The sequence below is a fragment of the Protomyctophum bolini genome (assembly GCF_963924005.1).
Source record: "Protomyctophum bolini genome assembly, chromosome: 17".
Classification (NCBI taxonomy): domain Eukaryota; kingdom Metazoa; phylum Chordata; class Actinopteri; order Myctophiformes; family Myctophidae; genus Protomyctophum; species Protomyctophum bolini.
In genome coordinates this window covers 28,426,948-28,440,775 of record NC_137878.1, presented here as the reverse complement: position 1 = coordinate 28,440,775, position 13,828 = coordinate 28,426,948, and the positions used below count along the sequence as shown (strand labels likewise).

Genomic DNA, 13,828 nt, shown 5'->3' with positions numbered 1-13,828 from the left:
AACACGGCAACAACACGACGGTGCAGCAGATCATGGAGGGAATGCGTCTGTCTCAGGACACCCAGCAGTACTTTACTATCTGGATCTGCTCTGAGAACCTCAGTGAGTCAGCGCATGCTGGACAAAACCGCTTGCAATACCCATTTGTTCGTAACATTTGAATGATAGGCTCTATATGCACAGCAGCCATATTGGAAAGAGCTCCTTCATTACTTCCTTCGCAGGTGTTACCAATGATTCTAATGAAGGCTCTGTTCCATTTATGGCATAGTGGTTCTCAGGCGTTTTAATTTCAAGGACCCCCAAAACTCTGTTTCTGAGTGTGTGCAAATGGTGCCAAATGGACCTGTGGTCCCATTTATACATTCTCAAAGTTACACACCTGTAAGGGGCCATTCGGAACCCCCTCAAGGAACTATGGGGGTCCCTGGACCTCACTTTGTGATCCACTGTTGACTTAATCATTATCATTAGTGCCTTCTGATTACAGCCAATGGCAAAAGCGGGGTAATGTTAACCACATATTTTATACCTTGTTGTATGATGGTGTTCCTCCGCGAAAATAGGCTACAAGCTCACTTAAGTGGCAACTTTTGCCAATAACGACCATGAAATTGGGACGGCCAGGTTGTAAGTGATTAATGTGGCTGTGTGCACTGTACGACAGATCTGCAGCTGAAGCCATATCACAAGCCCCTGCAGCACCTCCGTATCTGGACAGAGATTGTGACCGACCTCACAGTGCTGGACCCCCAGAGGGAAAGCCCACAGCTCTTCCTCCGGAGGGACGTCCGTCTACCTCTTGAAGTCGAAAAGAAGGTATATAGTCAGATCACATTAGAGCAGCGGCACTGTGGTCACCAACGGACATCTATCTCAGGCTTGTTTTCCGTTCTGTATTTTGAAACTGGAAGACAGTTGTGTCTCAATGTGCGTAGAAAGAACTTCTTCCTCTGTTGACAACAAATGTTAAATTCATGCATAAAACAGTATGCAGCAGTGTTCTAGCTCAGTGGTTCCTCAGTGGTGAACCTGTGGGTCGGGACCCCCAGGGGGGTCCCTATGTGATTTTGTGGGGGCCAAATCGTCAAATAATAATATAAGAAAGGGGCATTTTTTGGGGGAAAATAGCTGATCTAGAAGCTTGCGAGGCATTGTGAGCTTGTAGATCGGCTATTTATTCTTTTTTTTTTTTTACAATTACAAGTGCTTGTCAGGGTGGGTGTCCCCAAAAATATTTTGGGGTCCCCAGTTAAAATATGATTATTTTATGGGGTTGCAGCCTGAAAAGGTTGAGAACCACTGTGACCTAGCACAGAATGTTGATGTAATGGTGAAGATGACTAGCTAACACTAGCTAACACTGACATCCTGCCAGTCAAGTATTTGGCAGGGATAAGGAAGGACTGAATTCCTCTCACATTACCGATCACAATGGAAACAAGCCCCCAGACTTTTTTGTGTTATCCTTTTAGCCTTAATGTCTGACTGTACCTTGTGCTGTTTACATTTCTGACTAATAAAGTATTCAATGAATGAATCAATCAAATTTCAGGTGGAGGATCCTCTGTCAATCCTCATCCTGTTTGATGAGGCGCGCCACTGTCTCCTCAAAGGCTTCTTCCCCTCACCAGACAGTAAACTCATCACTCTGGCCAGCCTTCTCCTACAGATCATCTACGGCAACTACGAGAGCAAGAAACACAAGCAGGGCTTCCTCAAGTAAGACATTCGGTTTCATGTGGAAAAATGTACGGTGAATTACGTGAGAATGAATTGTTAAATGCAGCACAAAGTAGTTGCCATTGCATGTATTTCAAAAGAAAATATTTTGTTTGTATTATTGTATTAAACCATGTTCTTCAACAGTGAGGAGAACCTCAAATCTATTGTGCCGATATCCAAAGTCAAAAGCAAAGCATATCATTGGACAAACAGGATTCTTCATGAATACAAGGTATACTGTACAGTATATTATCTTTTGTGCGCTATCAATCCCTCTCATCTCACAAATTAAATTCCCCTCTCTCGTTGCGTGACACTGACCGTCCTCACCTTCATCTTCCCCTCCAACAGGCTCTGAGTACCAGTGAGGGTGTGAGTAAGGAGATGCACCATCTACAGAGGCTTTTTCTGCAGAACTGCTGGGACATCCCTACCTATGGAGCAGCGTTCTTCACAGGCCAGGTGTACACCAAAGCTAGCGCCAGCAACCACAAAGTAATCCGTGTGTACGTGGGGGTCAACATCAAGGGCCTGCATCTCATGAATATGGAGACAAAGGTATCCCTTAATTAGGATCCACCCCTGCCCCTTATGTTATTTTTTTGCTAGCTCGTTTATTTTACATTCCACTTTACATTTGACCGTATTCCATTATTTGTTTTAGATTTGTGGTCATCCTGAGTTTTTAGAAGGTGGCATGCCACTTTTCTGTTCCAGTTCATTTTCACATAGCTTCGTTTGATCGGCTCTGCAGCAGATTTGAATAGGAAACACATATGAAGGTGACATAGGTTCAAGTCTGCTACTGAGTCAATCAAACTAGGTTGTGGAAAATGTAGCTGGAATAGGATATGGGTGTGCCGACTTCTGGAAAATCAGGATGACAGGTATGCACATTCAATACCATCTTGTTGAATTATGTCATGTGTCATATGTGCCACTAGAGGGTGCTGTAAGAGCAACATTTCTGAGCAGTGACTCATATCTGAGGATGCATGTGGTATAAATTATTTGCTGTGGTATTGTGCATACTGTAGACAAGATGTATTGCACAATATTTTGATCCAACCAAATTATTTTTAAACGTATATAGTGTGCATGATAAATATGAAGTAATAATTTTCTATTTATGCATTTCCAGGTCTTACTTATCAGTTTAGAGTTTGGGGCATTCATGTGGCAGCTTGGCCATGCTGACCAATACTTTCAGATCCACAGTGTGGAGAACAAAATGAACTTCATTGTGCACACAAAACAGGTAACTCCAGTGGGACTTTCCTAACACTGTTCAGAAGATGCTGCGTGTGTTTGCAAGGATCTGTAGTTAACCACTTAAACCCCCAATTCTGAAGGGAACCGAAATAGTCGATCTATTAGCTCAAAGCGTATTGTGAGCTTGTAGATCTGCTATTTCTGGCAAAGAGATTTGGGGCTCTATTTTCGTCCATGCTAAACCCCTTAACTGTTTTGCCTTTTTTACTATTTTGAAAAACATTTTTGAATAGTTCAACTAGCCGATCTACATCGACACGTTGTGAGCTGTAGGTGTAGACTAGAGTGATATAATATTGTACCAAGTACAGTTGCAACTCAGGTCCGTTTCACTGAGAATAGAGGGTTTAAGTGGTTCATTCTTGGATTTAAAAAAAAATATTTTTGGGAGTTAACATAATGCTGTTTGTTTTGTGTTCTTTTCATTTAAAGGCTGGCCTCGTTGTGAAGCTGTTAATGAAGCTAAGTGGACAGATGACCCCAAACGACAAAAGCTTATCAGACAAATATGCATACGGTTGAAGAACTATTGAAGACAGTGTTGTGGACCACAAGCACAATGTGAGGGTTCTTTTATGGACTAAGGGACCTCTTACCAAATGCAATCTTTTTGTATGTTACACAGGGTTACTGATATATATTTTGCATCTTCACATGCATTTTGATTTTCATAGGATATTGTAATATAACGCATTGTGCGATTTTTTTCATTGCATGTAAATATGTTTATTTAATGGTTTCATGGTTTGTTTAAATAAATGGAATGATCTACATGTAGGCCTATATGTATATAAACATGCATACCAGTATGTTTATATTGTTCACTGCAGCTCCATTTCAATACAAAGTTATTTATTCAAAATATGATTTAAAAGTGAATAATATTGGCCAAATAATAATAAATATCAAATGAATGTTAATAAAGCTTTTAAAGTTTTTAAAAGAGACAGTAGACAAAGAGAAAATAGTAAACAGTCTGCCTAATATTTTCATGTCACCTCATCTGTCTTTTATCTCATATACATAATTATTTTAAAGGCTATACATAACCAGTAAGACTCACTGGCCATATATGGAGCGTGTCTTGAGTGTACAGGGTTTGATGAGGTCAGATCAACATAATATGGAATGTCAGAACAGGTCAGCTCCATATGGAGATTTAAGGGTGGTAGCGGTGGCAGTGTCTTGAGTGTACAGGGTTTGATGAGAGCACAGGTAGGGCCGGGCCTTACTTTTCGGGCCAGTTGAGAACTTGCCGGCAGGCCCGTCTAGGGTTTAAATTGACAGGTATCAGTCAAAAGGGAGACATCGAAGAGGAAGGAAGAATGGGGAAGGATCAATATGTCAGGTTCTGACATATATCCATATACTAATATTGATGACATCAGGAATCTCCATTTAATTCCGACAGTAGGTCGCATTTACTATGATATGATCCCTGATTTACTATCATCGGTGATGTCACGAGACCTCAAGGTTTAAAAAAAAAAGAAAGACCTTTGGTCGCAAAAAATGTACAATCAAAATGTAGGCTCAAAATAAAATTCGAAACAACAAACCCAAATCACATGATATATAAACATGATATTAATTAATATGCAATCCGGTAGGAATTTGGTGTAATGATCAAGTCCCTGAATCCTCATCACAAAAATCTAATCTGATTACTATGATTATTTGGAATTTAAAAGATAGTTTTTTCCCCCCTACCAATTGAAACAAATATACTCTTATGCAAACCCCTGCAGTAGCCTACATAAAAGTCCATAAATGCATCTAGCCAGGGGCCCTAGGGCCCTAGGCTAGATCTGGTCTAATACGGGCCGCCGCATCCGCATCCCATCCATCCATGGTGTATGGGCTGTATGGGCCATGACAAGTAGTGACATCATATAGCCAGACATGGGTTCAGGTAGCGGCGACCAATCATACTGTAGAACGGCACAAGCTATTTGATGGACACGAAGACGGCAGCCAATAGAAAGCCTCACTTGGTCAGGCGGGGGCAGGACTTGCATTGACAGGTATAGCCTACACACAGGCTGGAGGAAATATTACCAACGACTTCTTCATTGTTATTTTAACAGTACTTTTGTTTTGCATACTAGTGTAACTTACTTGTGCTGTTGTTGGATGCAATGATAATCTCTCTGAAGAACTGACGTTATTCCAAGGTCTCTGCTGTGGGAGAAGTAGCTGGGAGCATCGTCTATGAGGAAAAACAACGAATTCATCTCATTATTATTTTAGCTTGTCGGTATTTCTGTTGTTCAAACCAAGTGAGTTCCAATGGCGATGCCTTTATATCAGATAAGCAGCAAGCTGCTTGAAGACACCGTCGGGAAAGTGAGCGACAATTTGACATCAGTGGTCCTGGCAGCCTCCGTGATTACACTGACTATAGGATATGTATCTAAACTGTTACTGAAACAGCCCTTGGACAATAATGTGGTAAGTTAGTACAACACACAGGATAATTATACAGCTAGTGTAGGGCTGTAGGCTACATAAAATATAAATGTTTATATAACGAACCAGTGAGATTTTATTTTATTCTATAGAAACCACCACCATACATCCCCTCTTGGATTCCATTCCTGGGACATGCCATTGCATTTGGGAAAAGCCCCATTGAATTCCTTGAAGACGCATATGTTAAAGTAAGTGATGTAAATGAGTAAAGTTTAGGCTATTAAGTCTTGAGTGCATTCAAACTTCAACGGCATGCATAACTGAACCTATTATTGGGGACTGGGGAGGAAATTGTAAAGTAGCATATAATAGTCTCTAATACTTAATCATAATTAAAGCTTTTTAAGATACAGTAGGCCTAAAATTATCTCTATAGTAGTCGCCCCCCTCTATTTACTCTTTTGAGGATCTTAAACCTGATTTCTTTGTGGTCTATTCACAGTATGGGCCTGTATTTAGTTTTACAATGGTGGGCAGCACTTTCACCTACCTGGTGGGCAGTGACGCAGCTGCACTGATGTTCAACAGCAAGAATGAAGACCTTAATGCTGAAGATGTCTACTCTAAACTGACCACTCCGGTCTTTGGCAAGGGGGTTGCCTACGATGTACCAAACCCTGTAAGTCAAATATACTGTAGCTGGTAAAATCACAGTAAGTTCAAGTTGAATAACTAACTTAGGAGAAACAGATATGATTCTTATCTGCTACATTATACTTTTGGTAGATATTTCTGGAACAGAAGAAGATGTTGAAAACGGGGCTGAACATCGCTCATTTCAAAGAACATGTCAAGATCATCGAGGATGAGACCATCGAGTACTTTGAAAGATGGGGAGACAGTGGAGAGAAAAGTAAGGTCATTTCTGATCTAACCATCACTTCAATATAACTTTCTTTACTGCAAGGGCACCTCCCGGGCCATTGCACACTTTGTTTTGTGTCACCTAATGATTAGGTGACACAAAACAGTGTGTAATGGCAATCATAGGGATTGATTGATTATAAATCAATTATAAAAGTATAGATTAGGTCCTAATCTATACTTTTATAATTGATTTATAATCAATCAATCCATCCCTATTTTAGTTATGTCATTATAGAAGAAACGTTTTAAAGAAATGTAAAAAAATAGACGATCTAAAATGTGACGTGTTGTGAGTGGCTATTTTCCCTAATTCTGCTTAACATTGTTGTACAACGAAGCATAAAAGCATGAAGTTAATCGATTTGATACATAAAATCTTAGATTAATTAAAACTTTGTTTCTTACTTAGCCTGCCCCTTATGTGTCTCCTTTTCATCAGATCTGTTTGAGTCCTTGGCTGAGCTGATCATCTTGACAGCCAGCGCTTGTCTCCATGGGCAGGAGATCCGCAGCATGCTGACTGAGCATGTGGCCCAGCTCTACGCGGACCTGGATGGAGGCTTCAGTCATGAGGCCTGGCTTCTGCCTGGCTGGCTGCCCCTGCCCAGCTTCAGGTAGGACAGTGCTTCACAAACCTTTTAATGCATTTAGTCCATGCCACGGACTCCCAGACAAATAAGGGTTCACCTGGATCCTAAGACTATCAATCATTTACCTGGGCACCCCCTGGCTGGAACCCCTTCAAGGGGACCCCTGGGGGCTGGGGGTCCCAGACCCCACTTTGAGAACCACTGAGGTAGGGCAAGGGCAAGTGACAGAGGTTCATTCATTCACTCTTCCCTCACAGACAGGACAAAGTCTACAAAGACATAGTTATAACATTAGACTAATAAAACATTACTGAAATATTTGAATTCAGAAAAGCATAATTTCCATTGTCTTTGAGAGAACAGTCTGTTTTCAACAAAAACAAAAAAACATTTATGAGGCTTGGACAAAATTATTAAAATGCACTTGTTTCTCTTGACAGGCGGAGGGACAGAGCTCACGTAGAGATCAAGAATATCTTCTTCAAGGTCATTCAGAAACGCAGGAAGTCCAATGAGAAAGTGGATGACATCCTGCAAACTCTTATTGATGCCACCTACAAGTAAGAGGACATGAATAATTTAGTACACATGGATCATGTAGTCTTGAAATACATCAGTATAACTGTTAAAATAACAAAATTGTAGCAGTTTATTTTATAATGTCTCGACACTGACAGCATACATACAGTAATTAACCAATAAAAGCTGACATGGCTAACAGAATGGAAAGAAATGGCATACATCTGTGTTTGGATTTGGTTCACTGTAATGGGATCCGATGGTAATTCCGATGGAGCATTAGTCCGACATGCGGGAACAATCATGGTCCGACTAGTGGTCGAACATGTGCTGCTCCCGTGCTTGCGGTTAGGGTTAGGTTAGGGTTTGAAGTAGGTTGTCTGTCTAATGACTGTCGGACCAATAATTGTGTCAGAACTAAAGGCTGTACCCCACTATAACACATCTCATAAAAGGGCATTTGAGTGTGTATTTGTACTGCTTATTGAAATGATTTGCCACAAAGGATGTTTTAACATCCTTTGTTTTACAGTTCAAATAGCTTTTAGGGAATGATGTTTGAAACATCACCATTTTGTCTATTTTCAGGACTGGAAAACCCCTGAACGACGATGAGATAGCAGGGATGCTGATAGGTCTCCTCCTGGCAGGTCAACACACTTCGTCCACCACCAGCTCCTGGCTGGGCTTCTACCTGGCTAAGAACAAGGAGATCCAGAACCGCTGTTACGCTGAGCAGAAGACCGCCTGCGGAGAGGACCTGCCTGCTCTGGAGTTGGACCAGGTACTGTATACTTATGTCAAGAATCAAGTCTACTGGTCACAAAGCCCCCTCTTTGTATTTGGCACCTACATAACATACTATAGAAAGAAACGACACAGTAGCAGCCTTCTCTTAAGAATTCTGTTTCACACACAGTGTATAGAATCATAGATATATATAAGAAAGCTAGATGGCTCACACACGCTTTGGCCAATGCAGAGCGACGTCGCTATGTGGCGGCCATCTTACCTCGGGGCAGCTTTTATACGACGTTCATATAAAAATAAAATGAATGAATAAATTAAGTAGAAGCTGCCATTGAACATACTGTACTGTAGCCCCAAAGTAAGATGGCCGCCGAGTGAACTACGTTAGAGCCTTTATATATATCTATCTATGTATAGAATATGGCACAACTGCTCATCCATGAAATAGACAGTCCATGTGGACACCAGGTGATTTCAGATTCACACAGTTATGAACGGGAGAATTAGGGGACAGTCACTCTTCGCTTCATGCAGCGTCAGAAACGTCACCTTCCCCGTTCACTTCTATTCTATGGGAGCAAAGGGTTGGAGCTTCTTCTTAACGGCATTGATGCGTGTGAAGATAAACATGTTACTGAAGCTTTGAGTTCAACAAGAAGCTCCATCGCTGACCCCACTTGGCAGCCACTTTGCATGTCATTTTCTTTCAGTGAGCCAGCCAGTCAGCCACTCCAACATAAGTCAAACAAACTATACACTAGAAAACCGGCACCAAGTTGACAAGACAACATGGGACGTTAACTCGTCTGACACGTCCGCAATGCGTTGCCTACAAGGTTTCCTTATCAGTCCTTAAAAGACTTAAAGGGAAACTTCACTAATGTTTGACCTACATTCCATATGCACGACAATGTGTGATTGTTTAGCGACATCAACATTTTGTGGATAAATATCTCTTTGCCACACTACATTATATCGTTTGACACTTTACGCTACAAACATAAATTGGCCCTTGCTGCCTGTAAGATAAGCAGTCCTTTTTTCTCGACATGACTCATGACTGTGTGGTATATTGGAAGGTAGTGCAAAGTACTTGCTTACGTATTCCTAACAATGTTCATTGTTGTCCTCCTCAGCTGAAGGACCTCACCTTGCTGGACCACTGTTTAAAGGAGACCTTGCGGTTGCGACCACCCATCATGACCATGATGAGGATGGCCCGCTCAACTCAGGTAAGAACATCCATGTAGTGAGGCTGAAGCCTAGTTCAGACCAATGACTCGCTATGTGCCATGGTGAAACTCGCAACCACTTGCCAGTTACCACAGAATCCCCAAAACGGTTTTAATAAATTAATACTAATACTTTCCACATAAAGGTGAGATAATGTACTGATTTCATTGCATGTCAGCCTATTATATTGTGTATATTATAAATTGTAGGGTATAATATAAAAACATTAGCCATAACTATACACTTTCCCTTACGTCTTCTTGCTTGCATATGAAAACATTAAATAGCTACCGGTATACACTCCCTAAATTCTTCTCACTTGCTCTTGTTTGCTCGCTTCAGTCTTTACTGTCATTACTTTAGAAATATGTTGCGTTTCTAGCAATTCAACACGTTGAATCTCTTGCAAATCAAACGGCCGACCTGCAACAGGGTGATTCAGACTATTCTCTGCAACGCTCTAAAAACTAGGCTTTAGGGGAAGCTGTTAACCATTGTTCTACTTCCTCTACTTTAGTAATACCCACAGCAGGTCACTACAATGGAATCAGATTACATGCATTGTGCCTCCTTTTGTTTGGCCATGAGATATGAATGAATGAAAAGAATATACAGTATAAGGCTACATTCATTATTTGGCTGATTCATTTTTCACGTTTTCCGTGACTCAATTTCTTGTCATTAATAACGTGATAAATACGTAACGTAAACTGATTTTCAAGTGATCATGTGCCGCTTTAAATAACCATGTCTTATGCTGTTTTCCCCAGACGGCGTCAGGTTACACCATCCCAGCGGGCCACCAGGTCTGTGTGTCTCCCACGGTCAACCACCGTCTGCACGATACCTGGGATGAGAGGATGGAGTTCAACCCCGACCGCTACCTCAATGACAACTATGCTGCCGGGGAGAAGTTTGCCTACGTGCCTTTTGGTGCTGGTGAGATTAATTGGTTTTACCACTAAAATCCTCAATTCTTAGTAAAACAGACCTGAGTTACAACTGGTGTATTCGATTTTCACCTTTTATGCCTACAATAGAGAAACTGGGCTCATGGGGTTTGTCAGTGCATGGGACAAGTTGCAGCACTCTAAAAACAAAAACACTAAGATATCTTGCAGGCAGATAAATCAATTCTGTACTTTAAAACATATATGATACAAACAATTCTTTCTGATCCTCCACCTTGCAGGCCGACATCGCTGCATCGGGGAGAACTTTGCCTACGTCCAAATAAAAACCATCTGGTCAACCATGCTGCGCAAGTATGAATTCGAATTGGTGGATGGCTACTTCCCCACGATCAACTACACAACAATGATACACACCCCAAACAACCCTGTTATCAGATACAAGAGGAGGCAACACTGAGCCGAAGGTGGAGGCAACTGGAGGAGTCGAGGGATAGTGACATGAGGATAGTCTTTCTGCTTGTTTTCAAAGAGAGAGAGACAAACTCCTAATGGGACTTGAACATTCAGATGATTTAGATCAGGGGTGTCAAAACTCTTATGTCGCGGGCCAGATTGGCCAAAATGCAACTTTGTGTGGGGTACATTCAATAATGGTCCCCAACTCTTCTGTAGTGACAGATTTGAAACCTCACCCATACAGAGCAGTAATCACTGTCTGTATCCAACTTTGAAACTCAAGTGAGAGTTTGGTCAAAACAAAATCCATCAATTAATTTTGCAAGATTTGCTCAGTCATGGTAGCTGCAGGCAGCCTTGAAAGTGCTGGAGAAACATGCACAATTGCTTCCCAACATCTGTAGTACTGTACAAGTAATATGCATGCTCAGGTGGGAAAATTCTGCAACACTGGTTCTTTGTACCAATGAGTACTTTCCCAATTCAAGCACTGCCTAGTGCCTATAAAAACAATGTTGATCATGAATAGTCCAAGTGTAGCTCATTAGAAACAGTTTGAGCACAGCCCCTGCACAACCAGTGGATTTGAGTGTGTTTACACACACCGGGTTGTTAGCTGCTGCCTCCATTGATTTCAATGCTCAATGGCAGATTCGGCAGCATGGCAGTGGCAAGCGGGAGCGCACTGCTGCAACAGATAAATAAATGGACCCCCTCCCCCCTTTTTTCCCCTTCACAATCTCACGGGCCAGCGTGGCCAGCTTCTAAGGCCAGTAGTTTGACACCCCAGATCTAGATGATTGTGCTGCATCCTGTCTAGAAAGATGTGAAACGTTTGTGGCATTTTGGGTTAATTATGTTCATGATTCAATACAAGGCCTAAAATGTCCACACTAGATAAATACTGGAGGTGGATAGACTGTTAATGATTGTACATTATGTCACTGGTATTGATATTCACAATGTGAATCCTTTTCAGAAATGTAGAGAGTAGTTTTGACCCGATTCAGTGCCTTGCTGGAGGAGATTGAATCAAGGCCCTGGCCCTTATACTGCATCAATTGTTTTTGTTGTTGGGGTGGCTTGTTTGTTTGCTTATATATAGTCATTGAGCTTCATAATTAATGAATACCATTGCATGGTCAATGTCACAACCATTAATTTGTTTAACGATATGTTTCCATCCATACTTTCCTTCATTAATTAAGTTGATTTGATTTTGACAAAACTGATTTCACTGTGTGTGGACTGGAGTAAGTCGAATATTAAGTGTTGCTTAAACCTGAGGGAAATAAAAGAGATATACTTTCAAATATTATAGTCATCTTTATTTCAGTTTTTGACAAAATACCCAGAAAATTCAAAGAGGCTACCCGTTACAAAAATACGTTCTCTACAAATGTCCTCTGTAGTCTGTCTGAGAAACCGGGCTAAACAAAACACAGTGTAGTGTATAATATCCAGTAGCAGCCTCTTTAACAATGAAGCCAAACATTCTCTACATAAAGTTCCACCCATACAACACATACACAGTATAAATTAATTAAGGGTTTTTTAAATTAGCATTTGACAAATATATACGATTGCAGTTCATCCACAACAAAGAGGCAGATCAAATTACAAACATAGCTGTTTTCGAGTGCTGGCGACAAAAGCCTGATTATGAGATGTCATACATTAAAACAAAAAAAGGAAGGGGGGATTTGGTCCACATGGAATATATTGTCCACACCATAATGATACAAAACAGCAGAGCGCTCAGCACAAGAAAAGGCAACTGAGTTTCTTCAAGCCAGTTCCAAAGTAACGTAGAAATGTCTATCTTCTCAAGCCAAAGTGCAATTGAGTATATGAGGAAGACCCTGTGGAGAAACAGAGAATGCAAATGATGTACAAACCTATGAGTATCTCCTCCATTAAAGACAGGGAAAGTCAAATTAAAATAATATGTGAAAACAGTACATTTTATACAGCAATTGTATTTATTTTATACAAATAAATACGTTAATACAGTACATCTTCAGTCTGTTCTAAATCTGCCCCGTCCCATTTTCACATACTCATGATTCGATGTCAGGAGTGGAAGAAGGTCTGCCCTATAAACAAATACAAGGAAACCTTTTTGATTTTTTTCTTTTTCTTTGAGAGAGGTTTGGAAAATTGGACACAACAGACAGGAGGCGAATGACACAGTAAACATTCTGGCAGGCTGGGATCTTTTGAACAGGGCACATGAAGGGCCTAACCCTAACTGAAGATTGCATTTTATACCCAGGTGGTATGTTGCTTAAGCATTCGTATCAGGTTCAAAACATTTAATTTCTCAGTTAGCAGTAGAAAAGCTTTCAGAGCATTGCAAACAGAAATATCTTTGAATGGCATATATTTATAGGCTATTCTTGTACCCAGTTGCTACCACCTTCCTCCATTCATGACCCTTCAATTCCATTCTGCTACCTGTACACCACCTTCTCAGAACCTTTGCTTTTAAGTCATTCCCATATAATTATATAAGAAAAAAGAACTGAAATTGTTGTCTAGAACTACTATGTACAGTAAATCTAACATTTTTGTTGCACTACCATTAACCCGTACATCAGTCCCATATGACAAAACACATTTTTAAAAAGGACGCGTTGTGTCTATTAATCCGTTTTTACTTGAGTGTTTTCAAGCGGATAATTCTGTACACACCAACAACGTCACACACACTTACCTGACGTGACACTCCCCAGCCTCCTCTGCAGGGCCTCTAGTCTGGAGATGTAGTCGGTCAGTGCACGGTCAGGGTCGTAGTTCTGCAGGTGGGAGCAGCTCAGGGCACCAGCGTCCACAGCCAAGTGATATCTGTTCAACAACGGCGACAAATGACACCTTGAAGAAATAATTCATGCTTTGTTGCACTACGTGCGGCATGTCGGAAATAGCCGACCGACAAACTCTGACTGAAGGTCATTAATCGACATTAATCGAGCACTAAAAGCAGGTTACTGTATATTAACTGAGTGACAATTTGTCACTCAGTCTGCC

General features: G+C 41.0%; 3 protein-coding genes across 7 annotated transcripts in view; 2 read left to right on the top strand and 1 right to left on the bottom strand.

The window, feature by feature from the left end:
- krit1 (KRIT1 ankyrin repeat containing) overlaps positions 1-3,821 on the top strand; it is an 8,388-nt gene extending 4,567 nt beyond the window's left edge. The window contains exons 11-17 of the mRNA XM_080787769.1: positions 1-102; positions 668-819; positions 1,556-1,722; positions 1,870-1,957; positions 2,077-2,283; positions 2,867-2,983; positions 3,430-3,821. The exon at positions 1-102 is cut by the window's left edge and continues 55 nt beyond it. Of these exons, the coding sequence (XP_080643895.1) occupies positions 1-102; positions 668-819; positions 1,556-1,722; positions 1,870-1,957; positions 2,077-2,283; positions 2,867-2,983; positions 3,430-3,519 (923 nt within the window). The 3' untranslated portion in view covers positions 3,520-3,821. The remainder of the gene's footprint in view (positions 103-667; positions 820-1,555; positions 1,723-1,869; positions 1,958-2,076; positions 2,284-2,866; positions 2,984-3,429) is intronic.
- A 1,211-nt stretch (positions 3,822-5,032) lies between these two features.
- cyp51 (cytochrome P450, family 51) lies at positions 5,033-12,105 on the top strand. Its single transcript, XM_080788155.1, has 10 exons — positions 5,033-5,448; positions 5,559-5,657; positions 5,912-6,088; positions 6,196-6,322; positions 6,776-6,950; positions 7,367-7,486; positions 8,034-8,229; positions 9,332-9,427; positions 10,199-10,367; positions 10,621-12,105. Exons 1-10 carry the CDS (start codon positions 5,287-5,289, stop codon positions 10,797-10,799), a joined length of 1,500 nt encoding a protein of 499 aa, XP_080644281.1. The 5' UTR covers positions 5,033-5,286; the 3' UTR covers positions 10,800-12,105.
- The window catches only part of akap9 (A kinase (PRKA) anchor protein 9), an 80,288-nt gene continuing 78,564 nt past the window's right edge, over positions 12,105-13,828 (bottom strand). For 4 of the 5 annotated variants that reach the window (XM_080788149.1, XM_080788150.1, XM_080788152.1 and 1 more), the window contains 2 exons: positions 13,515-13,645; positions 12,105-12,660 (listed from right to left, as the gene is read on the bottom strand). In XM_080788149.1, coding sequence (XP_080644275.1) covers positions 12,617-12,660; positions 13,515-13,645 — 175 coding nt within the window. In that variant the 3' untranslated portion in view covers positions 12,105-12,616. Of the gene's footprint in view, positions 12,661-12,858; positions 12,895-13,514; positions 13,646-13,828 lie in introns of all 5 variants that reach the window. The other variant, XM_080788151.1, reaches the window with a different exon arrangement.